Consider the following 26,986-nt stretch of genomic DNA (forward strand, 5'->3'; position numbering starts at 1 on the left):
CGGACCAGTGCACACAGCCTCCCCTAAACTTCCCCTGTATATAAGCCAGCCTCTGCTGCCCTAGGGACCTCAGTTTCGACCTCTTGTCCCTAGGTCAGTAAGCCTTCAGTTGTATTCCTTTTTCCTTACCTAACTAATATACTATCTTGTCCCTAGCCTTAGGTTTGAGCATCGCTCACCATCGCTTCGGTGAGAATCAGTCGGACGCCCCCAGCTTTTAGGTTTTCCCCTGTCGCTTGACCTCAAGTCGCGACACATGGAGTCATACAGTATTTATCTTATTGGTGCTGTGTGTTTATGTTGGCTCAAGTACATGATGCTAATGTGACTCCGGCAGACAATGAGGAAATGTTGGTTCTCTGGATTGGGTCAGATGCCTCACCACAGCTGCTGAAGGACTTGTTTAACGTCAACAAATTCATGCAGGTCTGTTGGAACAACCGGGCGAGCACATGCCCAACTACCAGCTCACCAACATGCCGCGCTGCAGCACGATAGTGCCTTGTTACTACGTACCTGATTTAGATAAGAGTTCCCACATGTAATTACTTCGCGCATTTGCCTCCCCGCCCCGAGGACGAGACAAACTGCTTCATATTTGATCTTCTCCCATGCCACTCACTTCCGTAAACCTTCACACTTGCTGTTCGAACCCAACACCAATGTTTGTTTCTACAAGGTCGACATGTATCTCGTCAGTGGCTTCTCCTATCCGAAAATCTAGAACCGCTGCTGAGATGCCTCGTGCCTCCTGACACAGACACAGCTCCCACGTCTCCCGACGCGGCTGTCGATGCAGGTGCACAACATCTTCGCGCACCGGCGCGCACAGCGCGGGTGGACGCCGAGATTCCTGATAGCGCGGCGGAACATGGACGCCGCGGAGATCGAGTTCAGCGACATGCTTGTCGAGGACCAGAACAATGCCGCTATGTCGTACCTCGACTGTGCGTCTTCTCCTGTCTCGCCCTCCGCGCGACGTCACGTACTGACCAAGTTTCCGACAGACTTGTGCCACGTGCACAGGCTGATCAACCAGGAGGTGCGTGTGCTGTTGTGTCTGGCGCTGACGATAGCTTTACTGTCTGCAATGCACAGATCTCCGGAGGGTCTGCGGTGAATCATAGCTTCAGAGCACCATGGTAGTGATGATACATGGGAGAGTGCTGGTGACGCGCGTATCGCGTATCTAGCCGCTGTATGTAGCCTGAATACTAGTAGTACCAGGAGCGAAACTCCGCGGCTGGTCCGAGCAGATCAGTGCTGCGATCCTCGTTGCTTCAGCCTTCCTCGTTATATGTGTTCGCTCCAGTAGAGTCCAAATACGCGATCAAAACGACCTCCGCGGCCTCTGCCATTGTTCCCTGTCCCTGAGCGTTATCTGACGTGGGTGTGTGTCGTGTGAAGACCGTGGGCCGTGGGGGCTAGTAGATGAAAGCCTATACCTGATCTCAGCGTGGGGCCTTCCTAATACGGTTGTAGACGACTGCCCTCGCCGATCAATTGATGCGCCGGCTTCCGTGATCGCCTTATCGTCTTCGACGTTGGCCACCACGATGGACGACGTGCTCGAATCACGGCAGCGCTATTTGGCGACGTCTTGGACGACGACGGTACAATTCACTACGGACAGCTTGTTCTGACCGTCGCACCCAAGGTAGAGTCGGTCGTCTTTCAGTCAGGGTGATTTATAATAGGATTGACGGGCGTGTGTGTTAGGTAGGCGAGGTGAATAGGCATGCGTAGCTAGCTCAAGGACGAATGTCTGAATAACCCAGCATCTCTAGGCCAACACACTGCTCGCCGATCATCTATTTCACCGTCCCTTTTGCTCGCAGAGCAGATTGAGCGGGGGCTCATTCCATTGAGTGGCCAGAGCAGTGAGTTTTGTATGCGATGAAGCCGGCGACCGCAGAAATCAGCATATCCCTGGCAGTCGTCGAACTCGGGGCCGGATGTGTGCTCCCCTCGCTTCTGTCGTCGACACTGTCGCCGCTGCCGTCTGGTCGTGATCACCGACTATCCGGACGCCACGATCCTGGGCAACCTTGAGAAAAACGTGGAGAGGAACGAGCAGGCGATTTCCGACGGGTGCAGAGTGCACTACCGCGGATATGAGTGGGGGCAGGACGTCGCTCCGCTGCTGTGAGTCTGCCTGTCCCCACCCGGCGGTCTTCTCCACGCGATCCTCACGTTCGCACGCAGGGCGCTGCTTCCGGCCGGGCACGACGGCTTCGACACCGTCATCCTGTCCGACCTGCTGCACTTTGACCGGGCGCATGACGCCCTCCTCGCCTCTCTCGCCGGCCTCCTCCGCCGCGCTCCCGGAGCCCGCGCGTACGTCGCCGCGGGCACGTACACGCCTCCCCACGTGTGCGACCACTTCCTGCAGATTGCCGAAGCGGTGGGGCTCGTATGGGAAGAGCGCCTGCCCGACGGCGCGGTCAAGGGCGCGCTCCCTGTCGCCGCCGGCGGCCTCAACACAGAGCAGTTGGACGTCCGCAAGAGCATGTGCAGGTCGTGGGTCGCGCGCTGGTCAGACGCCGCGCTCGCGGCTGGCGGCTAGCATGCGGACAGGTGCTGGGCGCCGTAGGCCGACGCCCGAGAATCTGGTCTTGGGATTTTGCAAAGCCTGCCACTCGGCCTAGCTATATATCGTACGTGGACGCGTGTCCTTCGTCCCCTCTCTCCAGTCAGTGACCACGCTCTTCCAGCTTTCCCTCTGTCACTATTACAGCGGCCAAACACTCTCCCGTCAAGCTCAAGTCTGATGTCCCCGCCGAGCAACGGCCTCTTCCATAGGCTTGAGCAATCTGTCGGCAGGTCCCTGCCTGTATACTTGCCCGTCGATAGCAGATATTTCCAGGAGATTGTCGCGGTCAGTTCACAGTACTGCATTCTCTTGACGTTGGGGCAAACATTGGGCCCGCTAGTTAGTGATCGGAGGTCGTGATCAACTGATCTTTAAAATGATTCTGGTGTTATCTCAGGCAATATCGCCTAGCTGGCTACAACGCTACGGAGTCCATTGCCTTTCTCCACACTGTCGGTGGCGGTCGGTTGTCTGGTGAGGTACGCAAACAGCACTTCCAAACACCCCATCGAATGCCAACCTTTGCGTGTCATTGTACGGCCGCGGAGAGCAGCATCAAACTCTGCCGTCCTGTGAACCCTCCGGAGTGCGTAGGGTCAAGCCCCATCAAGTGGCATTACGTCTTCTTGAGCGCGTGTGTGGCGAGCTGCCACACTCCGGTACGGGATCATGGAGCTGGCCGCAATTTCATATGCCGCTCAGCGGCAGGTCTGTACATCAGCGCTCGGCTGGACAATAATCCCCCGATGGCTGCGAACGAAGGGCCCCAGACATTTCAGCCTCGTCGTCCTGCTGAGGGACATGGGACCCCCACAATGTGACCGCTCCCCGTCTTGAATCGCTGTCGCATTACGCGTTCTCGGGTGGGTCATCGGGCAGCGACCCCCCTTCCTTTGCCATGCTCCGAAGCAGGGAGCTGCGTTGACACATTTTTCCATAGATCGTCCGTGTCTTCGCTGCTGGACTTCACTTCGCGTTCGCCAGCCGTACGTGATGACACCCACTTCCTCAACGCTACCCATAGTCATCGAACTGCCGGAAGGTACCTTGCGTGGGGACAGGAATAGTTTTGCCCCTGGGGGCGGCGGTGGGAAAAATTATCACAGCGGCCCTTCTCAGGGACCGCCGCCCCAGAACTCTCGACAGTCCAAGTCGCCGGCTCCGCTGGCGCAGACTGTCTCGGCGAACACGGTCGTGCACGGGTTCTGATATAGTTTCGTCTTCGGACATCGCAGAGATATTACACGTCGCTGCCGCAGATTGGACAGCCGTATGCCCGGTAGCCAGCCGTCTGCGTTCCCCGTACGCTTCGCGGAGCGGAGCACACGCCGGCGTGTTGGTGCGCCGTCAGTAACTATTAGAGCGGCGATGTACCTGTGCCTTGGAACGCCGTGTGAGCACTCAGCACCCGACACGCCTTCGCGGTCGGGGCGCGTGACTGGCGATAAGCTGTAGGTTTGCTGCGGCCGCTAGGCCACTTGCTGTCGACGCAACGCCAGGAACGTGCATATTGGACGGCGTCGTCTCGCAGACCCGGATGGCGTCGTCGCAAGGCTTGTGGCGGCGTGTGCTGCTCTACGCGCATGCCGACGGTCCGTGCGTGCTTCGCATATTTCTCGTGGGCATCGCAGTTGTGGTCTAGCCGCTAGTCCCCCTCGTCACGTCTACAGCTCGACGGCCAACAGGGGCAGGGCGGTCAAGGCGGAAGAACGATCTTTCCTTGCACAGCGGATAGTCTCGATGCCGGAGGCCTGGTAGCGATGAAGCGTTCCTGGCAGCGTAGGGTCCGAGACGCCGGGTACAGCACCCGATACGCAGTAGTGTTCGTCCTAGTCAGACAGCGATCTTACGGGCATCTCAGAGCCCGTCCGCCGAGGCTTAGCGATCAGCATGGCATGAGGGTTTCTTCGTTCCGGGCCGGCTGGCGGCACACATCGCGGCTGGGTTCACCGTCCATGGGCACGATGTTCCTCCCCGAACGACGCCCGGGCCCCCTCCCGCACGAAGCGCAGGACTACCTCGCCGCACTACCGCACCCTCGCGTGCATTACAGAACGGTTGCTTGCGTGGGATTGCATTGCATCCGGTATCGGTAGAAGCCACAGCAGGCGCTTTACGCCTGCTGTTGCCGTAGCGGCACAACTCTGCGGCGGCGCCATGCGTTAGATTGAGAGTCGTCCGCATTCGATCCTGGAGCGACCCCCGCACGGCGTTCGAGGATAGCTGGCTTCTTTTGTTGGGCAGACGGGGCGGTGACGCAACCATCGTGCCAGAGCATAAGACATCGGCATGGCGCCGTGTTATGTGTGAACCGTGGCCCGGGACAACATCTTGAGGTCTTGCGAGCAGGTCTCATGAGCGTATCGTGTCGTCTTCGTCTTCGTTCGAAACCTCTGCCCCGCCGGTAGAGCTCGCGTTACCTGTCGGCCTTCCTAGTGCTTCCGCGGCGTCGAGGAGACGTCAGAGACTCCGGCTTCCATGGAAGTTGGTGGTGCATTGACATACGGAGGTATCCACAGTTCGTGTATCTCGTCAATGCAAGGCACGTCAGCGGCGGAGAGTATGGCGGCATCCTGCAAATGACCTGCGACCAGATTACTAGCCGGCGTAAAGTTTGTCGGGATGCTGTTAGTGGAGTGCGCCTAGGCGATTTGCAGGCATTTCTTTCAGCATATGGAGGTTTTGTTGTACTGTTGGTGGGCGGGGTGCGGACCGCTGTCATACGGGTTGTAAGCTGCGGCAGGCAGCCGGTCGCTGAGAGTCTGCCGTTGAACATACCATCATTCTTCGTGCCCTGCAGAGCGCTTTGCCTTCGAGGTCGTTCGTCGCAGTCGCTACAATCTGTATCGTCATCATCGAGACGGGGGAATCAAAGCAGAAGGCAGGTGCATACACGCACCCGACTGTGCACCAGGATGCCAGGACATGCGAGTGGATTGTGTTGAGACGGCTCAGGGTGTGCCATTGTAGCCGCCGTGATGCCAAACATAGCGCTTTGGTCGCTAGGTGCGGGCACGTTATTCATCGCGAGGTCCGGTGCATTGGCCACTGCGTATCAGATGCAGCATCAGCCGAGTATTTTATTTTCTTGTCCGCATGGTAGGGCATGGCGCTACCTTTCTCAAACACTTGTTCTATTTTCAGGCTTCACCTCCAATGAAGATTGACCAGCAACAGTACGGTCCCGAATGACGTCCAGCTTGAACCCGACTTGGTAAGCACACGATCGTCGTCATCCTGTCTCTGTTGACCTGTACATATGAGGGATCACTGTGCGCTGAGGCGCGTCAGACCTAATAAGGACTGTCTGTTTCCGCGCCGAACCTTAGGGCGCTGCGATGATCCGGACCTTCCATGTGGCCTTCGTGTTTTAGTTTGTCCACACGAATGTCCACACTTTGCGCTGGCGGAAGTACAATCTTCCGCCGCACCATTCTCTACGGGGGTAAGCTCTGTCCACCCGACGAAAGCAGGAAGCTCACGTACGGTGGCCAGGCGTAATATGCAATGCCAACACCGTGACCGCGGGAATGTTCTGTTCGTTCTGGCCGGCCTCGGGAATAACTTGAAGGCCGGAGCCGTCTTCGGTGGCGCACTCCCGTGAGGCCGTTCTGTTGCATGGCTGTCAACGCAGCACAGTGACAAGCTGTGACCACGTGCAGCGCATCGAACACCACGAGAGGGCAGTCCGGACTGTATTATTACCATTCAATACAACATTCCATCACTCTCCAGGACGAAAGCTGTCTTTACTGTCGTGATCCTCGGTGTCCGTGGCACCGGCCCTCCTCGAAAGCTCCGCGCCGGCCACCAAGAGCCTGTGCAGAAGCTGCGCCAAGCACTTCGACGTAAGACGTACCACTCGAGACCAGATAACAGACGGCATGTCCGCGGCCCCGTTTGGCCTCTATCCCTCACGCCGGTGGATCGAATGCGATCACGAACCGCGCGCGACCTCCACCCTGCTCTGTTATCAGACCTTCGTGAATCTGCCATGGCAAAAAGGGAAGGCTCACATACCTAGTCGTACGAGTGTTTATCTTATCTGTCTTCTCTACGGTCTGATTCACTGGATAGTGATTGATGCCGGCCTGCCAAGTGTCGGGGAAAATGCACCAAATTTTCTTTCGCAATGCAGTCATATCAGCAAAAGCAATTAACTAGCGTGGAACACCAGTGATTGCATGTGTAGCGGCTGGCCTGGGCTACACCTGCGCGTCCGACTCCTTTGGCCTCCGGACACCGTGTGTGGCTGATTTATCGTGATCCTCGGACGTCAGCCACATGTCAGCCCGTCTTTCGAGATCATGATAATTAATTGTTAGATGTAGCTTATTGAACAGTGGCAATGGACGGGTGCGCCGACCTCATCGTAGCGCGCATCAATACAGTCGAGCATCAATATCGCGTGATGGCTTCGCTCAGCAGATGGCCTCAGTGCTCGACGCACACGGACATGAGGCGCGATCTGGAGGTGGACCCATGTGTCGGTGTGTCCATTTGATGGTCCCCTTCCCACGGACCGTTCCTGCTCATAGTACATTTCCGCACCGTTTCAGGTCGCCACTCTCGTCCATCGTGGCCGAGGCCAAGCGAGCCATCCGCTGCTATCAACAGCATCTGTCTGTGTGTCCTGCTTCCAGAGTGTTGCCATCGGTCGCCTCGAGATGGATCACGTCCACCGGCGCTGCCACCGAGTCGTTCTGGAATACTGGCGCTATACGCGACGCGTCAGCGCGTGCATCGCAGTCCCGACGTCTACATAGCGAATCGCAGGGGCTGTGGTTGTCGGTGACGGTGGCTGCCTCCGATCGCTTCCGTCGTCGGTACAAGCTTGGCCCGGTAGCAGTAATCGCTGCACCCGGTGGGAATTCACGTCCGAATTCACGAGATCTGCTCGCGAGCTGCATTGCCGCTGTGCATCTTCTCGGCCGCCCATCTCTCGTTCCATCTTACCTCGAAATTCGCGGAGTTGCAAATGAAATTCCGCGCTCCACGCTCCACGCCTCATGTGATTCGACATTTTTACTCAGCGTGAATGAGCACCCGCTTTACAGCGCAAATCTACATTGTATCTGCGGGGACAATGCTTTCTGCGAGTTTGGCGCACGCACCGACCGCCCGGGTGGAGTCGGACCCTGTAGGCCTGTCAAAAATGCCAGAGAGCTCTAAACACACTGCGTGCATGAGCCAGGCGATCGTGCCCCGCCGACTTGTGAGTCTCACGTACAAGTTACCGGTGGCGGATGCCTGTTCTGATGCCAGCCGTCGGCCAGGGGCTCGCCACGCCCACGTTTATGTCACCATCCCCCGGGAGAAATGGGGTTGGCGGACGTGGCGGACGTCGCATCGCGTGCTTGCGGTCCCCATGATCGCACGCACGACAACGCCCCGGTACCTCCTCAACTCCTTGTGAAAGCTTAAATATTACCTTTCAAGCGCATACGCTGAACCGTGCCTAGGTCGCTCGCCGCGCATTACGATCGCGTGGATGGTCCTCTGTAGCGATATGCAAACGCTCGTAGGCGTACATCCCATCACCCCTTGCTGAGCACGAATCACTATTAACATGGTCCAGCGCAACCCCCGAGCGTCCTCAAGCGCAGACACTGGCTGCAGCGCGGAAGGTGGCGAACACATGCCGTCGGATTTTGGATTACAGTTACGACAGGGTTCAATCATGACAGCTTCGCGGTGCAGGGACAGATGCCAGCATGCCAATGTACATTATGCGGCCGTATGCGGTAATTATTTGCATCCAGGAAAATCGTACTTACCGCGCGGCAAACGAGCGAGAGTTGTTAATCGGACGAGATCTGTCACTCGGCGGCTGTCGCTGGGGCTGCCGTCAGCATATCAATGGTGCGCCCTTCAAGCCTAGGCCACCGCGGTGGTCTCGGTCGAGCCCGGGGTCGTGGCGGGGGCTAATGCCACCAAGAGGCAGCAGACAAATCGTCGCACCGTTAAATCATATTGTCGCGATAACGTCGTGTCGGCATGCGTGGCTGAAGGGAGCGGTGCCAAGAAGGAACGCTGGACGCGGCGCCCTCCCGACCGCCCTTGGCGTGGCCGCGGCTGACGCTTCTCGGATCGATGCGCACTCGATCCGCGGCCTGGGTCCGAGTGCCACCGACATTGTCGCCACGACCACCGCCGGACGCCTTGATATTGATCACGACAGTGGCCCGGGGGATGGGCGAACCTTAGTCTGCATCGCCTGGCGGATCGCGATAGGATGTACATGCTTTTGTGCAAGATGTCGCGGGACGACATGTCCCGTCGCGCATGTATGCGCGCGCAATAAAGTCGCTCGACAGCTCGTGTCGGGTGGGAACACAGAAGCCGCTGAGGACCGCGCCGCACCCTCGGAGGGAAAGAAGGATGCCTATAGGTACTCAGGGTGCCTGGCGCGACTCAACGAGCAGTCGAGAGGCTGAATGTCGGGCAACACGTAACGTCAGAGTCCGAGGCCAGCGGCAGTGGAACGCAGAGCGAATAATGGAAATGGGCGGCACGTACCTAGATTTACGTGCTGATAAGGCAAGCCCACTGGTGCAGGTCGTACCCCGCGAGCGACCAAGCTTCCTCGACGTCAATTTCGGCACCATCGCCCCGGAAACGTCTGCTCGACGTCCATTAGTCATTGTGCATAAGGTTAAAGGGCAGGAGACCGGGCGAGGGGCGTCGATGGGAAATTCAGGTGAACACGCGTGCTGCAATGGTCGCACTGCGCGGCCGGTCCATTGCGCGTCGTAGCCCAGTAGCCCAGTGTTCCGAGCGACGAGCGACCAGTCGCCAGGCGCAGGTGCCCACCCATGGCCCGTGGCTACGGAAGCTTCAATCCGATAGCCTCAGGCATGCTATCAGAACGCCTCCCTGGCCTATGAGCCGCGCGGGACAACAGGCACCGCGGTTCCGGAACCTTCGCTGCAAAAACACGCACAGCGCCTTCCGCATTCGACGAACGTGCCCACCGCCGACGACGCAGCAACCAACGCACTTGCAGCGCAGGGTACGGCGGGGTCCCCCCTGCGTTGCCGGCGATCTGGCGATAACGCGCGTCGAAATTCCTCCGGGCGCGAGATATACGTCGACGATGTGCCAGATCCGGATCACGCGCCGTGAACAGCTGGGTGATTGGTCTCCGCACTGGCGCGAGGCAGTCTCACACACCGAAGGCTACTGACTTCACGCGGTCACGTTCTTGGAGGCCGCGGATCGCGAAGCGGGCGCTTACGGGACGTCCGCCAGCCATCCGTCACCTCATGCTTGACCACTGCTCCGGCTTCGCAAATGCACCGAAAGACACGGCACGATGAGGTCTAGCGCGACCGCACACACCCCGAGGCCTGCACGATGTTCTGCAAGAGCCTCCGCTTGGTCGCGGACGCACGGGACGGAGTGGTCCCGGCGATCCCGTGTGAGATGTGAACACCTATGATCTGGCGACGTCCACCGGATCTGGCTGACATTGACAGTATGCGTATGCTTCTTCCCCACCACACAATGAGATAGGAGATTGGGGTGCCTGCCGCCGTTTCCCCGGGCCCCGTACGTGCGATCGGCCCTCCTGCGGGAGTTCGTTCGCGCGATGATACTCGCCCCGTGGTACACGCGCGAGGATCCCGGTGGGGAAGCGTGTATAGGAGCTTGAAGTATCAGGTGGTCTGATGTCGTTGGGGGAACAGAGATACGCGCCGAGCGACTGGCGGTCGCGGTCATGCAGCGTACGCCCTTGGCGGTGGCGAGGACAATCATCACGACGAACACCAACACGAGCGAGCATCAACTGTGGCCGGCCTCGGGTCCACATAGATGCATAGACGAACTCATCGACATCGTCCTCGCCGCCACGCAAACCCCGCGCGAGGTAGGCACAGACACACAGCCCGCATCGCAACCTCCCTCACCATGCTGTGCCTGTCCAGCACGGATGCATGGCACCCTGATGCTGGCAAGATTGAGTGCTGCCAGCAGCAGCGCAGCGCCACAGATCTCTTGTAGTCCCCCAGGCTTGGCGCAGAATTAGGATGCACTCGTCATGAGGCCCACGCAACGGAGCTCAGCAGGCGCACGCACACGGTGGGAATGAAACTCTCCCTGCTTCGCAGAATGATTCGCATCGTTCTCGAGCCATTTCCGTGGCCTTGGCCAGTCCCCTCGCACGGTCCACCAATACATACGCTGCGTGCGCGTGGCCCCTCCCCTGCCCCTCCCAGCGAGCGATGGCGCTTCCTGCCAGCACGTGCGCACGCGTATGGCTCTGCAAATGCGACATCGGGGCAGGATGGTACCCATCGACCTCCGGCCATTCCGGGGGGGGCCCCCGCGCGATCGCGAGGTGACACAGCGAAGCCTGTCTGACGAGGCCGACCCTCCACCGGGCTCGCCCGCCCGCACAAACACAGCGAACAGAGCGCGGCAAGCGAGCCAGGAAGCGGCGCGCAGGGGGATAGCGTGCGCCAAGAAGGGTGGACCGGGGCAGGGCTCGATCGTCGGCTGCGCACGTCGAAGCACTGCGCCCATCCGCTGCGGTGACGCGTCTCGCCTTGCCGCCGCCCTGAGCTGGAGGCTCGACGTGCGCCGGGGGTCTGGCCGCAGATCACCTGCAGGCCAGGCAGTTGGCGTGGCGAAGCGGGGAAGGCGGGCCCAGGGGGGCGGAGGGTGCGGGAGCCTTGCGGCGCGGCTAGGACGAGAGTGGGCGAGTTCGCGGGCGGATTTGCAGCGCACGACTCACGGTGCGGAGAGGGCGATCGCGCTATGTCACGGCAGGGGTGGTGCGCGTTTTATGTAAAACATCACAGAGGGGGGGCTTCGCGTCCGCGCAGCACAGGGAATGCCATACGTGAGGACGGTCGCGCTGAGGATTCGCGACCGTCCGCAACCGGTGCGCAGAGGCGCGACGCGATGGGTAGGCGGGTCTCTGCGCTCGGGCTGGCGTGCCTGGCAAGGCAAGACGTGCGCGTGACGGGGCAGTATCAAATGCATCTACACTTGTGATTGAATGACGAGCGCGCAAACGCCGGAGATGGACACAGAGCGCGATCGCCCTCACGCATGCGCATACAACGAAGGAAGGCATCTGCGTATAGATGGCGAGGTCAATTTCGAACAGATCTCTGGCAGCTCGGATTTGGCGCTGGTTTTCGCGCGTCGATTGTAGACAGGGCATGTGCGGCATCATCCGAGAAACAGACGCAGAGGAAACACTGGCCCTGGTGCTAGGTTTGGGTTCAGCTAGCGTGCTGAATCTTGACTAAAGCCCTGGAGGGCATGGCTACGTGAGCATGCACTCGTATGAAGGTTTTGACAGCTCGTGCGACAATCACGATGCCGGAATATGCACCAACTTAGGGGTGGGGGTTCGCGAGTGGATGCGCGCCGGATGCTATCACGGGTGCGGTGGGGCCGCGCGCGACGTGCCAGAAGACGCTGCAGTGACCGTGGGTGGGCACGGTTTACGGGCAGCATACATGTGCAGCGGTGGATTATCGCGCCTAGTACCTGGCTCCCGGCAGGTCGGCACATCGAAGTGTCGGTAGCGTATCATGGACCGATATCGGGAGGGAACCGTCCAAGAGCGGATATTTCTGCATGCCAGATCGTCGGCCGTCGAGTTGGCAGCATGGAACGGCGGTGAAATCAGACAACGAGATCCGATATGTCGATATTGTTGGCACCATCGAGATCAAGGATATAGGTGGAGCTAGTTGGAGGAGCTATATGACGATTTTCGTTTTTGCTGGAGGTGGCCGCGGAGTCGGAGTGCCAAGCGGGTGATCGCGGAGGCATATTTAGCGGACAAATTGGGTAAGTTGGCACAACCAGAATGGGGGTGACTCTGCGGGGCAGGGGAGAAGCTCGTAAACAAGGCCAAAGCATGCGGATCCCACTGGGACGGCTGCCATATATGGACTGGGGCAGGGCGCGTTGAGGAGGGAGACCCTTGGGAGCGCGATGGCACCGAGAAGTCGCGAGGCGAAGACGATCTAGTTGATTGCGGGAAAATGCAAACCCCTAATCTGTCGCGTATGTCGGGTGCGGGCAGGGCATCGCGCAGACTGGGTTCATAAACCCGGCATTCGAGCTGCTCCATTGCCGTCCACCGTCCGTCCCCTGCTATCCACTCGCCCTCGCCAACGTCAACGCTCCCACTCGTCATCTCGTTCCGATCGGCCCGCGCCGATCCTGTCCCCGCCCGATGTCGCTTTCCTCGTTTGCGCCGAGCACGGAGCGTGCGCTGCCGTCCATGGCCTCCTTCACGTCATACTCTGACGCACCCCCGATGTATTCCATGTCCGGCTACTTCAGCGGCGCCCAGGCCGCCCCCGCCGATCACGCGTACCCCGCCGCCGACAGCCAGTACACGTCCTCCTCGCGCACGCACTCTCACTGGCAGCCGTCCTTCCCAGCCTCCTACTCTCCCCTTCCTAGTGTCGACTCTCTCTCCTCCTACTCCTCCTCCTCGCCTCCCGTCATGCCGTACTCCGCCGACTACGACCGCCCCGCCCTCGTAGACTCCCTCCGCGCCCCCGCCTCTACCCGTGCCTACCTCCCCCTCTCCACGCACGACCCCAACCCAGACCCCGCCCCCGTCCCCACCTTCGGCCGAGCCTCCTGGTCTTCTGCTCTCTACATCGTAGACCCCGAGTCGCCGTTCCAAACCACGCCGGCCCCCGCGCCCCCCGCGTCTCCCGCCCGCGTCAAGTCCGAGGAGGACTCCGATGGCGGCTTCATCTTCGAGCTGCCGCCCGCCGGTTGCTCCCCCGCGTCCGCAGGCCCGGCCTTCGAGACGATGCCCGAGGTCCCCCTCCGCGCCACCCACGCGTGCAAGGCCATGCGCGCCCTCATGAGCTCCTTCCGCCTCGACCCCTTCGCCATGCACAACGGCATCCGCTCCGCCGCCGTCACCGCCGCCCCCACCGGCATCGAGGTCGGGCCCCTCCGCGAGGAGCCCCTCCTCTTCGAGTGGCAGGCGCACCTCGACGTGCCCCTCGTCCCCCCATCCCCGTCGTGGTCGGCGCGCTCCCTCAGCCCCATGCGCTACCCCCTCAACGACGAGCCCGAGGAGAAGTGGGTGCCCCGCGTCGACACGACTGCGACGTACGAATCGTTCGAGCAGGACGCCGCGGAGGACGCCGCGTTCGAGCCGCTCATGACCCCCGCGCAATCCCTCGCCTGGAGCACGAGCTACGCCCAGCCAGAGCAGCACACGTCCGCGTATTCCGCGCAGCCGCTGTCCGGTGCGTCTCGTTCACCTCCCGCATGCATATTCCACTGACGCTCTCACCCACAGTCTTCCGCGCGCCCCAAGCTCAGTCCGCGCAATCGCAATCGCAATCGCACTCGCACTCGCACTCGCACGCGCACGCGCACGCGCACTCCCTCCACGCGCAGCACCAGCATCAGCACCAGCCTCACCACGCGCTGCACGCGGAGCGCGACTACCGCAGCGCCATGCCGATCCGTGCGCCTGCGCCCCAGCACCCGCGCTGCACGCAGGAGTACGGCGAGTACGCGAGCGGCGGCGCGCACGGCGTGGCCACCGGCGCGCTCTCGTGGAACCGCAGGCCGGAGTCGTACGCGACGGCGTGCTTCTTCTGACGTCTTGACGCAGCCACCGCCATGCGGCGACTCCGGCGCTGATCCCAGCGCGAAACATATTTCAGGGACGGGACCGAGCCTGCTCGGCACGCCCGCTGCGCAACCGGCAGTGTTAAGAGGACTCACGTCCTCCACCCACTGCGAGCGGAGAATGCAGCGGTCGACGAAAGCAGGACCAGGACGGGGCGGGTGCGGCGAGACGCAGACGGGGTGCGTCGGTTTTCGAGGGGTGCACGAAAACGGCAGATGTAAGTAACGAGCTTCTTGGATAGACGAACGCGCGGCGGGCCCGCGGCGCGCTCTATATACACCATACACTCTCCCATTCTTCACGATGATGCCACACAGCGGACAGATTACACTGTAACTTTGCCACTGCCAAAATGTTCTTTGTACACCATCCTCTCGCGCACACGCCTGTGTGCGGATTATCTGATAATGATAAGTTGCTGGCATGGATCGCAGAATTATGCACGTTGTCAGGAACTCTGGATTTGCGTACGTACAGCGTCGCCCTGCTACCGACCGGCGGTGGTGATGACACCACGTTGCCGGGCAGCACACCGTGAGGGCGGCCATGTCGTGATGCGGCTGTCTCTGGGTTGATTTTCAATATGCGCGGGCAGTGCGGCGGGGCTGCCGTGCTGTAAGTATCCCATATCAAAAGCTTCACTGTACCTGACCCCCTCCCCCTGCAGATTGAGGACATCAGGACAGATCACAGCTTCTGACTGATGCTCCTAACGTGCTGCAGTATCACATCGTCGTGCTCCGTCGCACTCTACGGCCACCAGGCCACAAATAAGCTTCCAGGAAGCGATCACCAACAACCTTCTGCGTCACTGCGGTTTGTCCCGCTGAGCACATGTCGCGGTCCATCGGCAGAACAGCATCAACAGCGAGTGTCAGACAGAAGAGCCCCGAAAGATGCTCGCCTCACGGACCATTGCGCTGCGGCTAAGCTTGACAGAAGGAAAAACAACATACCGATACTTAATGGCGGTGGCCATGCATAGACGCCCATGGACGAGCCTACTTGTCGGCTCTTGTTGTCGTCGTGATCGAGCGCCAAGCGCCCGCTCGCGGACATTGCATCCGTGCATCTAGACGCCCAAGGCTGATCTCGATTCAATATTATTCGCGGGTTTTGAACGACAGATGGCGGCCAGCATCGGGACTCCGCCCGCGCGTCTATCCGGTGGCTGGCTTGCTTTCGCCCGCACACAGTGACCCGGCGCACAGCACACCGCGGCCAGCCTGGCGGTGCAGTCTCTGCGCCATGCGTTGCGCCCTGAGATGAAGGGTGCAGGCCATGCGCTTCGCGAACAGCGTGCTTCCCCGTGCCGGGCATGCCGTCATGAAGCCCCAGACTCGTCTCATTGGGAGTCTAATGTTGATGGGCGAATCGAGACCCCGCTAGGAGATGCCTGGCACAAGCCGGCCTCGACCGGTGCGTCCCACACTCACATCTTTCCCTTCGTGAGGCCGGTGGATCCTGACAAACGCCATCCATATCGTCAGCATGCCCCGCACGCCCGAGATGAGGTTATCTCGTGCAATTCTAATTCTATCAGACGCGACGGGGGACACGACATCGCGACTAACACGATTTGTTCCCTTTGCCCATACATTTTGACGGCTGTTCAACTATGCTCAGCCTCGACGTCAGCCTCTAAACCTCCTCGCTGCTGGCATCGACGTAATCATTTGCCGCGGACGTTGGCAGATGCAGACATGCTCAAGACGCCGAGCGCACTTCTGCCCCAGGACGTCGTCAAGAGAGCATACAAGACCCTGCGGCTAAGACGTGCCTGTGTCCTAACTCTTCGCAGCCCCCCAGTGCCCTAGTCCATTTCTGTGACGTCGAAAGGGTCTGGATGTCTCACGCACCGCACCCGTCAATGATGACTTACGAGGTCCCTGGAAGAGGTGCGTGCCGAGTGCTGAGTATGCCCACATAATGCCGATCCTGTGCCTATGTACATGGCGACGTCATGCTACCACGGTAGCAGGCGCGCGCACGAGCAGGCCGTGCGCGTAGCCCGTGGAACGGTTTGCTGACTGCGACAGGGTGCGAGAATGTGTACGCCGATCAGGCTACGCGCGCACCGGGACCCCTCAACATTAACGGCGCTCTGGGGTGGGGCGGGATGGACGTACCATGGTTGACCTGCGCCAGCCCAACGGCGCATACATCCCTCACGCACGCATGTGTGCGACCGCAGCGACCTTGTGCGTTTGCGAACGCAAATAGGAAGCGTAGGGGTCCCTCGCGTCGTCTTTGTCCCGGTAGGCCACACACGCTTAAGCCCGGATGCCGCCGGCTGACCCATCATCTCACATTGCTCCCGCCAGACTAGAAGATGTCGAAGGCCCGCAGGCGTGCCCCCTGCGCGCCCAGGGGACTTTACGTCTAATGCCTGCACGCTAAAGCGCGGGGGGAAGGCAAGGGCGGGACCCCGCAATTAGCGACCAGAGCCCACACATCGCCTGCGCACCGAGTTTAACACTAGTTCTCCCCCACGCCGGCGCGTGCGTTGTGCAGCTGTATTGGGCGAGCTCCGTGCGAGGGGCAGGCCAGTGCGAGAGTTGGCCGGGTAATTGGCGGCGCGTGTGCACGATGCGATGCGCTAGGGCATCGGAGCTCGCGGGGATTGAATGTGAGTCATGGAATGTGAGTGAGCATGGACGTGCAGGCGAAAGGAAGACGGTCTGCTATGCGATTCTGCGATTGTATCTCGCGCCCCACACGCTGGGGCTTCACGAGGGAAGGCTACGCGGGGGGCACGTACATACACCACCACACCTTGCGATTATCGACATGGATGGCTCTGCCGCTGACGAGGATCGTACGACTAGGCACAACTAGGCACAAAGAGAGGGGATGCCGCGCTTCTCTGAGTCTGTGCAAATATGTGAATCGCCTGGAGAGCAACGACAATTGGGTGAGCGAGGGCGAATGCTGCCCAAGTAGTGGTTCGAGATATGGGAAAGCCCACCGCCCAACGCGCGGAGAAGAACGACGTATGTTAGATGCCCCAGGGTCTAACCCCAGGGCCTAGGCCCAGGCCTTGTAGTTCTATCATGTCGGTTATTAGTGCCTCGTCCAGAGATCTTCGCCGTGCGTCATTCTAGCGGCGATCACAGCGAAGCGTAAGGCGTTTTGTGCGCTTTCTTCGCCCGAGAAATACGCGAAAATCAGGGGGACGTGCAACCAGCAGGAATGCGGTGGACGAACGACTCAGTCAGCCCGCCGCGAAGGCGACGATCCTGTCGGCACAACGATGATCGTCGGGGGCACAGCATCACCCGTTTGAGCATCCTGTTCACCGTTTACGGAGTCGGCGGGAGCGCCAGAATGTGGACAGATGCCTCCGGCCTACCGGATTCTATAGATGCGGGCGTGGAAAATGACGAGCAGGCCCTTACATAAACCTGTGGTGCACGTGTAACGAGAGTCAAATGCTCTCTGCGCGCCCGCTGCAGCTTCGCAGCAGCGGCTAGGGTGTAGTACCGATGATAGTCATGAGTGTGGATGCTGTGTAAAAACAAAGAGTAGTGGTGCTCGGTTTTGGAGCGCAAGAATGTTTTGGAGCGGTGAAAATTGACGTGAAAATGTTCCGCCGCCAGTCGCATGTTCTCGTGAGAGCAACAAATCCGGTGCGCCTTCTAGCGGCACGGGTCCGAACGTTGGGGTATTTGTGGTGCAGAGAGCCCTGGTAGATGCAAGTCCTACAGCTCACCCGAGTATACGCAAAGGCGCGGCACTGGTCATCGGTGTCTGTTACCGGATGACGCAGACATCGACGGAGCGCTCAAGGAGGCAACACACTCCGATGCGGTGGCACTTGGTCATTTCGGTGAAACCGGCAGACAGAGAGATGATAAGACACCAAGCAGGATCCGACAAACGTTCAAAGGATGGAGATTTTTTTCATGCGCATAGTCTCTGAAAGCAGGCGTATCAGCAAGAAAACGAGTGATGAAGAGTGAATCTGTGATTTGCAAGACGCGTTTCGGATGAGATCACGTGTCCGTGTTCGGGCGCGTGCCAAGGAATAAAATATCGATGCATTTTTGATGCCCGGCATTTCTGGGGAATTTCGAAAGGCGGCGCCGGCCGGGGGGCCGCGGAACGTCTTAGCGAGGGCCACAGCCATCCTTCCTCCTCCTCGTCGACATCGTCCGCCACTCTACCTCTCTCTCGTCGTCGTTAAAGTGTAGCCGACCGCCCAATCTTGCCTGCGGACACATCTGAACTGCACCCGCGCACCGCGGAGACGCTGCTGGGCCATGAATGATGCAGCATTCGCGCGCCGGCGCAGCGTGGACGTCGGCGGGCTTGCCCTTGCCCTGGCGGACGGGAGCTCGGGGCAGGGCTGGGGTGGGTGGGACGAGGCCGAGGCAGGCGAAACAAAGTGCGTATGGAAGCTGTCGCTCCCCGCAGATTCTCCTTACCGCCCTCCAGGTACGCCGAGGTTCTGATCGACGTGCGCGCACACACAGAAACCATCATCAATTATGATACTGCGTCTCTGTGCGTGCATACATCCTGGGCGTGTCCCATCGTGCGTGCTTATCATATCGCAGCGCGCTCGTGGTCGAAGACGGTACCCGATATCGTCTCATCCACTCCCTATGCACGTGGAACTTCGAACCACACAAGCTGCCCGAAGAAGAGGTCCTCGCGTGCTCGTATATCCTATTCGAGGCGCTATACCGTATCGAGGGCATGCAGGATGCAGTAGGCATCCCTCTTTGCAAGTCGCACTCTCGCGTCCCTCTTGCGCAGCTAACCTTCGCATGCAGGCAGTCTCGCGTCGTTCCTTCAGCACCTCCGCCAAGTGTACCGCCAAGGTAACACATATCACAACTTCCAGCATGCATTAGACGTGTTCCAAGCAACGTACTACTTTCTGTATCGCGCGGGTATGGTCCCGCCTGTATCAATATTACTGCATGCAGACGCCCGGACCTGGCAAAGAGACAAGGACTCCGCATCCAGCCATTGTATATCACGCCTGACACCAGAAGATATTTTCGCACTACTAATTGCAGCTGTCGGCCATGACGTTGGCCACCCGGGGCTCACGAATGCCTTTATGGTTAGTCTTATGTTCCTTGGTGCCCGTACGTGTTAGGTAAATGTCCTGCTTAGAAAAACGCCCGCACGCCTCTCGCAGTCGTCTACGACGACAAGTCTGTGCTTGAGCAGATGCACTACTCGCTCATCCTCCAGATCATGCGCCACAACGGGCTCGGCTCCCTGCTCGACCGCCCACATCGCGGTGCGGCCTTTCGCCGGCTGCTCCTCGGCACGGTGCTCGCGACGGACCTTAGTCTCCACGGCGAGTTCATGGACGGCTTCCGCGCGCTCCTAGAGGGAAATCCTCTCGACGAACAGGCGTGCAAGATTCTTCTTTGCCAGGCGCTCATCAAATGCGCGGACATCAGCAATCCGGTATGTGTGGTCGTGTCGCGCGCATGAATGACGATCCTGACAGCGCCACAGTGTCGGCCATATAGCGTATCGAAGCACTGGGTTGCTGCCCTCGAGTCGGAGTGGACAAGCCAGCTGATGCTCGAGCGGCATCTGCACCTCCCTGCAACAGTCAAGCCATCGGACGATTCATTGGGTGAGGCTCGCGGCCAGGTCTGGTTCATTTCCACGTTCACGCGACCATTATTCGAGCGGGTGGCCCAAGGCATTCCCGGTATTAAGTCTCACGCATCTTTACGCATCAACACTACTTACATGACCCTTCAGAGATGGAGGAATTCGCACTACAATGCCGTGGGAACCTCGCTCGGTGGGAAGTGCGGTCAACAGAGCTTTCCGCTGCTGTCGATGCGGACGCGAGAGCCACCGTCAACGGCACTGCAGAACCGCCGTCGCCGACGTCTGGTCCCGCTGCTGTACCACAATTCCAGCTCGTCGAGAATTTCCTTTCCGCTTTCCCACCGACCCTCCCGGACTCCTTCCGCAGCTCAGAGGACGCTCATTCGCTGTCCTCCTCGCCCCCATCACACCCTTCCTCGCGTTACTCGCACTCACACTCTGCCTCGGGCTCGTCCGGCTCCAGCCACTACGAGTCCTGCGAGTCCGGCCCGCCCTCGCCCTGGGTACTCCCTTCGCCTGCGGCCTCCGATCTCCAGCCACGCCTCGAAATCGCGACGCCGCCTGCGCTGTTTGCATCTGACTTCCGCTTCCGCCCGCCGAGCGCCGCGTCCGTGCGCTCCGCAAGTACTGCGCAGGCACACGACGCGACCGCAGCGATCCGTGCGGCATACAAGGCGAGTGTGCGCAAGAAGAAGAGCTGGCACCGCAGCTCGTGGAATCCGGGCGGTGCGTCCAGCCCGGGGAGCGGTGCGCCGCTCTCGCCCACGGGGCCCAGTCCGCTCACGGCGCATTCGTCTCCGATGACGACGCACTCGCACAGCCCGCTGACGCCCCTCGACGCAATCGCGCACGATGTGCGAACAAGCCCGCTCAAGGAGTGCGGCGATCCCACATCGCCGACCTCATGACGTGCTGTTCCTCTCATGAAGGTTGAAGCAGTTCGCAATCAGTGAATGTATCATAGATGTATCAAGGCTCCAGTCTTCGCTTTCGCTGTCGATGTGTTTCGCCATGTTGTTGCAGCCTAATCATTCTCCTAGGGGCTTGGAGGTGTGTCAGCTACGCTTATAACATGGCGCGATTCTTGGTTGAGATCGCTATGGTCAGCGCAAGCCTTCTTCGGAGGAACGCTGTTATCCTGTTTACCCTTATGTTATACCCTCAGGCCCCCTTGTGTAGCTGTAGGAATGTCAGCCTATTGCCCTATGGGCGCAGTTTGAAATTGTAGCACGCTGTCGACACTGCAGGCCGTGATGAATACAAATAATGTTTTGTTAGCTGAAAGAGTGACAGTTGGTTTATTCTGCATAGTCGCACATAAGATAACCCCGTACATGCAATCTAGGATGCAAGAGACTAGAACGGAAGAGATGAGATTGAACAAATCATGGTCAGGAAGATGCGAGACTAAAGGAATGTAGGCATTGTTGGGCAAGAGGGGAGCAAGGCTAAATATTATGCTGGAGAGCGATATTAGGAATCTGAACTAAGCTAATCGTGTGTCCCAATTGATAAAGCAGTCTTAGTCGAACGTCTCGTACCAAACCTCGAGAAGAAACCTGCACCGTCATGAGAGGTAGAACTCCCTGCACGCGAGCGGAAAGACCAAGCAGGAGAAGCCGGCCTAGCAACTTCGGGCTGCGCAACATGCAGAAGTTGATCCCGAGTGCGTGACGGCTCTCGCTGTAGTTGGTCGTGGCTGTGATGATGGTGATGGTGGTGATGGTCGGTCTTGCCCGAGCGACCTACGGTATGTCGTCCATCGCAGCAAGCACGGACATTCTCAAGACCTTCGAATCCTCCGTCAGACATGGTCTCATCGTGCAATTCGAAGTCAAGATCCTCTTCGTCCTGCGCCGGGATTTGCTCGTACTCCTTCGATGGGCTGTGCATATTGTCATGGTCTGCCCAACGTAGGTACTCTGCAGCTGGTGTGCCGGAGCGTTTGCCAACCGAGCCTCCTAACGAGATTTGAGAGCGACTTCGCTGACCCCTGGGCGTCACATTCCACGACTCTACACTGAGGGCCGTTCTCCCCGTCCGTGTGCTCCGTTGACTTTGAGGACTCGAGATAGCATTGTGACGCGGGCTACCTTCCTCCTCGGGCAAATCTCGGTCCATGGACATTGGACTCAACGGCGCTTGGTTCTGAGTAGCAGGAGAGCCCATTGACACAGAGCTTGGCCGTGACAACAGGAATTTCAGTGCCTAAGAGAAAATAAAATATCTCGTCACTAAGGGTAACAGTAGAGACGATGGTTACAGACATTGAGCCAAATGTCATGCCTCTCCTTCGTCGCAGCGGTGAACTTCATCTCTCGTTGGGGAGTGGATACGACAACACTGTATTGATAAATACCCGGCGGCATTGGGTTTGGATCCAGCACGGAGCGCACATCTTCGATATATGCTATAAGAGAGAGGTGAGAAACGTAAAGACGAAGAATTCGACACACATACCGCTCTTTGCACTAGACTCAGCGACATTGGATGAGCCGGGATCGGCTGAACTCCAGTACAGCGTCCTGGTGTATGGATGAATCCACACAAAACGCTTATGTCTCGTGGAACCATGACCTTTGCCAAGAGCGCGGCGTGTGTACTTGTATAGGAATTCGCCAATCATTGTCTGTGTGATCGCATGAATGACAGCTGGGTCTGTTGAGCTCACGGCAGCACCACGTGAAGATGTCTCAGCAGATTGTTCATGAATGACAGCTGCCTCGCCGAGTCTCTGAGCGTGTTGGTGGAATGCGTGATGATCGGAAGATATAGAGGATCGTTGGGAGCCCATGCTGTGGCCACCGGAATTGAGAGACGTTGTAGACCGTTCGCGCCGCTCCCTCTCGCGGATGCTGAATGACATGGCAGAGGGTGTCGGGCTTGACATAGGTGGTCTCCCAACTGCATTCACGGCCGATCGGAAGCTGCTTGTAGACGGAAGTTCGCGGAGGCTTTGCTGAGTCGGGGGTAGACTTGACCCATGCTGGCGCAATCCGAGGTTTCTTGCACCAGGCACAGACAGGACACTTCCGAAAGTGGGAGTTGTGGCGCGCTGAATGAGGTCCGGAGGAGGAGGGGATGAAGGACGAGGAGGTGGTAAATCATGCGAAATCCTCTTCTCGGGTATGAACGGCGGCGGAGGCATGCTGTTGGGCGGGGGAGGGGCTCGGGGAGGCGGTGGTAACACCATCATAGGTGGACGAGACTTGTCGATAACATTAGGGACTGTTGAAGGCGTGCGTGAGCGGGAGACAAGATCATCCATAACCGACGACAAGGTGGATTCGATGGATTGTCGGCGATCTGAATGAGAGGTACGTGGACGGGCAATGAAGGTGGCATTGGAATCTCGGATGGTGGTATTGGGGGAGGGAGAGACGACTGGCAGAGACGTTGTGGTTGGGCCAGCGGATGAAGGTGGAGAAATGAATTGGAATTGTTGAGAATTGACACCGACGCGGTAAAGTGTGGGGACGGAACCAGGCGCAGGTGTAGGCGGAGCAGTAACAGGGACAGTGATCGGAGAGGGGACGGGTGCAATGACAGTTTGGAGGAGTGGCTCAGGAGGAATCGAAATAGCAGCAGCGGGAATCCATTCATCCGTCTGTATCGAGATCTCCTTGAGCTCCGGCTTCGGCTCAGAGTTGAGTTCAGGAACGGTATCAGGTACGACAGTCTGCACAACCGGCTCAGCTGCCTTTGGTAGCTCAATCTCCTCGGTAGCAGTAGCCTTTGACTCATATGTTGGGGCTTCTGATGTCAAGACCACCTCTGTTGGCGAAGGCACGACAGAAACAGGAGACGTTGCGGTCAAGTCATGCCTGCTCTGCAAGCGGGAGGCCTTGATGCTTTCCATGTCGTCCTCGCTCTCCGAGAAGTCGTTGTCCGACACCGTCATGATTGAGTGGAAGTCATTCATGGAGTCTGTCGGTGTTGGTGTAGGCATTGTCATGCTCTGGCGGGCATCCAGGTAATCATCGGCATCTGTCTCCATCATCGAACCGGTCTCGGTTGCAACGTCGCTGTACTCGGGGGAAGAACCTCCCTGAGAGAGCGCAAGTGAAGATGGTCGGACGTGTGCTGCGTGGATTGTCGTGTCGCCGCTTGAGTTTCCGAACGAATCCTCTCTGCTGGACATATCTACAGCACCAATCAGCCGAGGTGCTTCCGTGAAAACGGCCTGAACTTCAGCGTCGAAAGTGTCAGGAGTTATAGTCTGCGTCTCCATCTCTCCACGGACTGTCACTGGCTCGGGCAAGGTCTGAACATCCATATCGAACCTCTCCACAGGAATGGGTTCGGGCTCTGGCGTTGTCTGGATGTTGATCTCGGCAACTTGCACGGGAGTAGTCTGTACTTCAGCAGTGACGGAGAGAGGAACTGGAATCGGCTCGGGCAAGGGCTCAGGCATTGTCTGGATGTCGACCTCGGAGACTGTAATTTGAATAGTCTGCACTTCAGAGCTAATGAGCACAGGCGTTGGGGCAATTGGGATCGGCACCGGTTCAGGTTGGGGTTCGGTCATCATAGAGCTCGATGCATATTCCCGCGCTGGCTCCAGGTCTTCATACTGAATTGCGATCTCAGCTCGGACTGGGGCAGGCTCTTCTTCCGTTTGCATTGACATCCCGACCCTTTCCACGACAGGAATGGGAGCAGGTTCGACCTGGACACCCATGTCCACTGTAGGGGGCGCGACTGGAATTGGTGGTGGTGGCGGCGGCGGCGGCATAACCTCCACGAAGTCTGTCTGACAAGCGAATTCAGCAGTTTCGATGGCCCGCATCGTCGGTTGCTCCTCCATGCTTTCATCTGCTGCATCCAGTCCAATGCCAAGTTCCGCAGCTAAAGCCTCGGGACGACCGATTAACGATGGCGGACGCGCCTCTTGGAATGCTGCGCCGCCACGCGAGCGACGTGGAATTGTACCTCCACGTGCAGCTTTCGCTAAGACAGATTGCCGTAGGGGGCTAATGCTTTGTGGAAGAGAGCTAATAGACGAAGATCGCTTGAGAATATTTGCGAATGCTGGATCCATACCGTCTACGCTCGTCCTATTCGAAGGAGGCTGAGGTGGCGATGGAGATGCTTGCACATCGATTTGGCCCTCCTCGTGCGGAATTTCTTTCTCGTCATCACCGTTGAGCTGGAATGTGGGAGGTAAGGGGGGAACCGGCGGAGGAGATGTCTCGCGAGGTTCGTCATCGTTGTACTCAGATGACGGGCTGTTGGCGGCCATACCGAAACGCTGCATGAGTGTAAGCCCCTTGCTTCTGCCTCTGCCGCGACCTCTCCCAGAGCGATACGGAGTAAGGCGCAACTTCGGCTTCGGCACTTCATCATCCTCATCCACGAAATCCCCTGTCTCCTCTTCTGTCGCGACCGCGGGAGACGCGTCCAACTTGCGGCGATACTCCATCCGAAGCTCCTTCTCTCGCTGTAGCGTGCCCTTGAGGGTGTTGATCTGCCGCTGGGCATGAGCCAAGCGCTGCTGCAGCGCCTCGATCTCATTACTAGGATGATTCGGCGAGAGGAATGGCTTGGATGGTGATGGATCGGGGGAATCGGCATAGTCATCAAAGTTTTCTGCCGAGAAGAACGCGGTAGCGTCCACACTTTTCCTGTTGTTCGTAGACGCCCGTCCGGTAGTACCAAACACGTCTTCCTCATCCGCATTGCTGGGAGTGAGGAATTCGGAGGGAGCGCCACCGTTGGGTGTAAGCGGCGAGCCAAACCGAGGGAATTTTCGATTGCCTTTCGCGATGTCTGCTTTGAGCGTGTCAAGCGACTGCTGCAAGTCAGATTTGTCACGCTGCAGACTCGCGGCATGCTTCCGCGCCTGCGCGACATCGGTCTCGTGCTTGGCTTTGAGCTCCTCGAACGCATTCTGGTGTCGTTCCGTTTCGTTCTTGTGCGAATCCACGGCCTCGCGGGCGCTTGTGAGCATCTTGGTAAGGCGTTTGTGCTCACCTTCCAGTCGTTGCACCGACGCCTGCGAGTCTGTGAATTGCGTGCGAAGCTCCTGCAATGTGACTTCTAAGTTCCAGTTTTCTTCCTTGAACTTGTCGGCGGACTGCTCCTGATCTCTGAGGGCGGTTCGTAGACTCTCAACCGTCTTCTCCAGGTCATCCTTTTCCTCTTTCATGTCCTGGATGGCCTTGTCGCGCTCAGCGAGCAGGCTCTGAAGGCGCCGCACCTCCGTCAACAGACCACTTCCAATCTCAAATGCAAATTCTGCGTTCAATGTCAGCGGCAAGCAGTATGCGTAGTCGACACGCGAAACGCACCGACATCGTCAGCGCGGTGCGCTGCATTCTTGGCACGTCGGGACGATTGGGCAGCCGATGGACCCGCAGCGGCCTTGGATCTATCGACAGCACGGTCCGGGCGCTCGACCTCGCGCGACAAATCGGCATGCGGTTGCAAGCCATTTACAGGCTGGAAGATCGGGGTTGATCAGCATTTACAGGCTGCGAGATCATATATCTGACTCACCTTGAGTCCAAATGCGACCGACAGTTGCTCGTTCTCCGTATCCCAATCCTTGATCGTGTCCGCCAACTCACGATACTTGTCGCGCACGCTGACGTCCGCCTCATCCTCACCGCTGCTCGCGTCAAGCTCCAGCTCCTGCAGCTGCCTAACCCGCTCCTCCAGCTCCATCCGCTGCGCAAGCAACTGCTGCCCGAGCGTGCCTGCCTGTTGCAGCTGCTTCTCCTTGTTGTCAAGTAGCGTCTGTAGATGGAGACGCATATCGCCGTGGGAAGAAAGAGGAAACATGGTTGGGGCTTCGACACTGTCGTCGCCGTCGGAAAGGGTAGGCATCTGCGCAGCGGGGCGGCGACCGCGGCGCGTGTTGGACTCGCGGACAGCAACGTGCTGGGAGGAGCAACGCGTCCAACAAGAGTGTTGTTTGCGATTGTTTTGCGCTTGTGGCCCCGGATCACTTGGTCGAACTCAAACAGACTCAAACAGAGTCCGGAGTTGTGCTGATTTTGTCCTTGCAGGAATCTCGTGACGTAAACACGTAGTCGGCAATTGTTACGTAGCCGAGACAGCCACTGCGTAAATTTGGACACAATCAAGCCTGTGTGCACACAGTCAAATGGCGTATATTCGGTATGATGAGTTCGACGGAGGCAGTCAGTTGGGGAGATGAGAGAGAG

The 26,986-nt window shown here is 58.7% G+C and overlaps 4 protein-coding genes across 4 annotated transcripts; 3 read left to right on the forward strand and 1 right to left on the reverse strand.

Annotated features, from left to right (window-relative positions):
* Positions 1 to 348: 348 nt before the first annotated feature.
* POSPLADRAFT_1047153 (hypothetical protein) lies at positions 349 to 8,009 on the forward strand (the record flags this gene model as incomplete). The annotated part of the gene is made up of 21 exons (XM_024479214.1): positions 349 to 426; positions 761 to 947; positions 1,128 to 1,198; positions 1,751 to 1,880; positions 1,923 to 2,145; positions 2,206 to 2,520; positions 2,991 to 3,072; positions 3,534 to 3,579; positions 3,618 to 3,795; positions 3,853 to 4,044; positions 4,093 to 4,189; positions 4,279 to 4,415; positions 4,455 to 4,635; positions 5,002 to 5,205; positions 5,394 to 5,549; positions 5,738 to 5,769; positions 6,329 to 6,441; positions 6,786 to 6,837; positions 6,970 to 7,083; positions 7,237 to 7,457; positions 7,651 to 8,009. 21 exons carry the CDS (start codon positions 349 to 351, stop codon positions 8,007 to 8,009), a joined length of 3,168 nt encoding a protein of 1,055 aa, XP_024337580.1.
* A 1,940-nt stretch (positions 8,010 to 9,949) lies between these two features.
* Positions 9,950 to 17,630, forward strand: POSPLADRAFT_1047155 (hypothetical protein; the record flags this gene model as incomplete). Its single annotated transcript, XM_024479215.1, has 18 exons — positions 9,950 to 9,997; positions 10,284 to 10,463; positions 10,705 to 10,781; positions 10,880 to 11,370; positions 11,856 to 11,874; positions 12,342 to 12,403; positions 12,446 to 12,585; positions 12,642 to 13,836; positions 13,890 to 14,172; positions 14,315 to 14,445; positions 14,546 to 14,762; positions 14,952 to 15,044; positions 15,454 to 15,647; positions 15,965 to 16,126; positions 16,268 to 16,410; positions 16,743 to 16,857; positions 16,894 to 16,985; positions 17,400 to 17,630. 18 exons carry the CDS (start codon positions 9,950 to 9,952, stop codon positions 17,628 to 17,630), a joined length of 3,873 nt encoding a protein of 1,290 aa, XP_024337581.1.
* An 802-nt stretch (positions 17,631 to 18,432) lies between these two features.
* Positions 18,433 to 21,036, forward strand: POSPLADRAFT_1070404 (hypothetical protein). The gene is made up of 7 exons (XM_024482394.1): positions 18,433 to 18,615; positions 18,666 to 18,734; positions 18,788 to 18,957; positions 19,007 to 19,302; positions 19,356 to 19,658; positions 19,710 to 19,833; positions 19,965 to 21,036. The coding sequence occupies exons 1-7, from the start codon at positions 18,491 to 18,493 to the stop codon at positions 20,723 to 20,725; spliced, it is 1,848 nt and encodes a 615-aa protein (XP_024337582.1). The 5' UTR covers positions 18,433 to 18,490; the 3' UTR covers positions 20,726 to 21,036.
* Positions 21,037 to 21,308: 272 nt separating this feature from the next.
* POSPLADRAFT_1146640 (hypothetical protein) lies at positions 21,309 to 26,600 on the reverse strand (the record flags this gene model as incomplete). The annotated part of the gene is made up of 6 exons (XM_024485961.1): positions 21,309 to 22,025; positions 22,085 to 22,227; positions 22,278 to 24,222; positions 24,322 to 26,054; positions 26,108 to 26,258; positions 26,316 to 26,600. The coding sequence occupies 6 exons, from the start codon at positions 26,598 to 26,600 to the stop codon at positions 21,309 to 21,311; spliced, it is 4,974 nt and encodes a 1,657-aa protein (XP_024337583.1).
* Between the last annotated feature and the right edge of the window lie 386 nt (positions 26,601 to 26,986).

Source organism: Postia placenta, assembly GCF_002117355.1.
Source record: "Postia placenta MAD-698-R-SB12 unplaced genomic scaffold POSPLAscaffold_9, whole genome shotgun sequence".
Taxonomy (NCBI): Eukaryota; Fungi; Basidiomycota; class Agaricomycetes; order Polyporales; family Adustoporiaceae; genus Rhodonia; species Rhodonia placenta.

What these genes read in the sequence shown, in the direction of transcription:
- POSPLADRAFT_1070404 (XM_024482394.1), top strand. Translation starts at nt 18,491, where the DNA reads ATGAATGATGCAGCATTCGCGCGCCGGCGCAGCGTGGACGTCGGCGGG. An exon ending in GCGCGGACATCAGCAATCCG is followed by an intron (nt 19,659 to 19,709) that starts GTATGTGTGGTC and finishes ACAGCGCCACAG; the next exon opens with TGTCGGCCATATAGCGTATC. An exon ending in GCCATCGGACGATTCATTGG is followed by an intron (nt 19,834 to 19,964) that starts GTGAGGCTCGCG and finishes ATGACCCTTCAG; the next exon opens with AGATGGAGGAATTCGCACTA.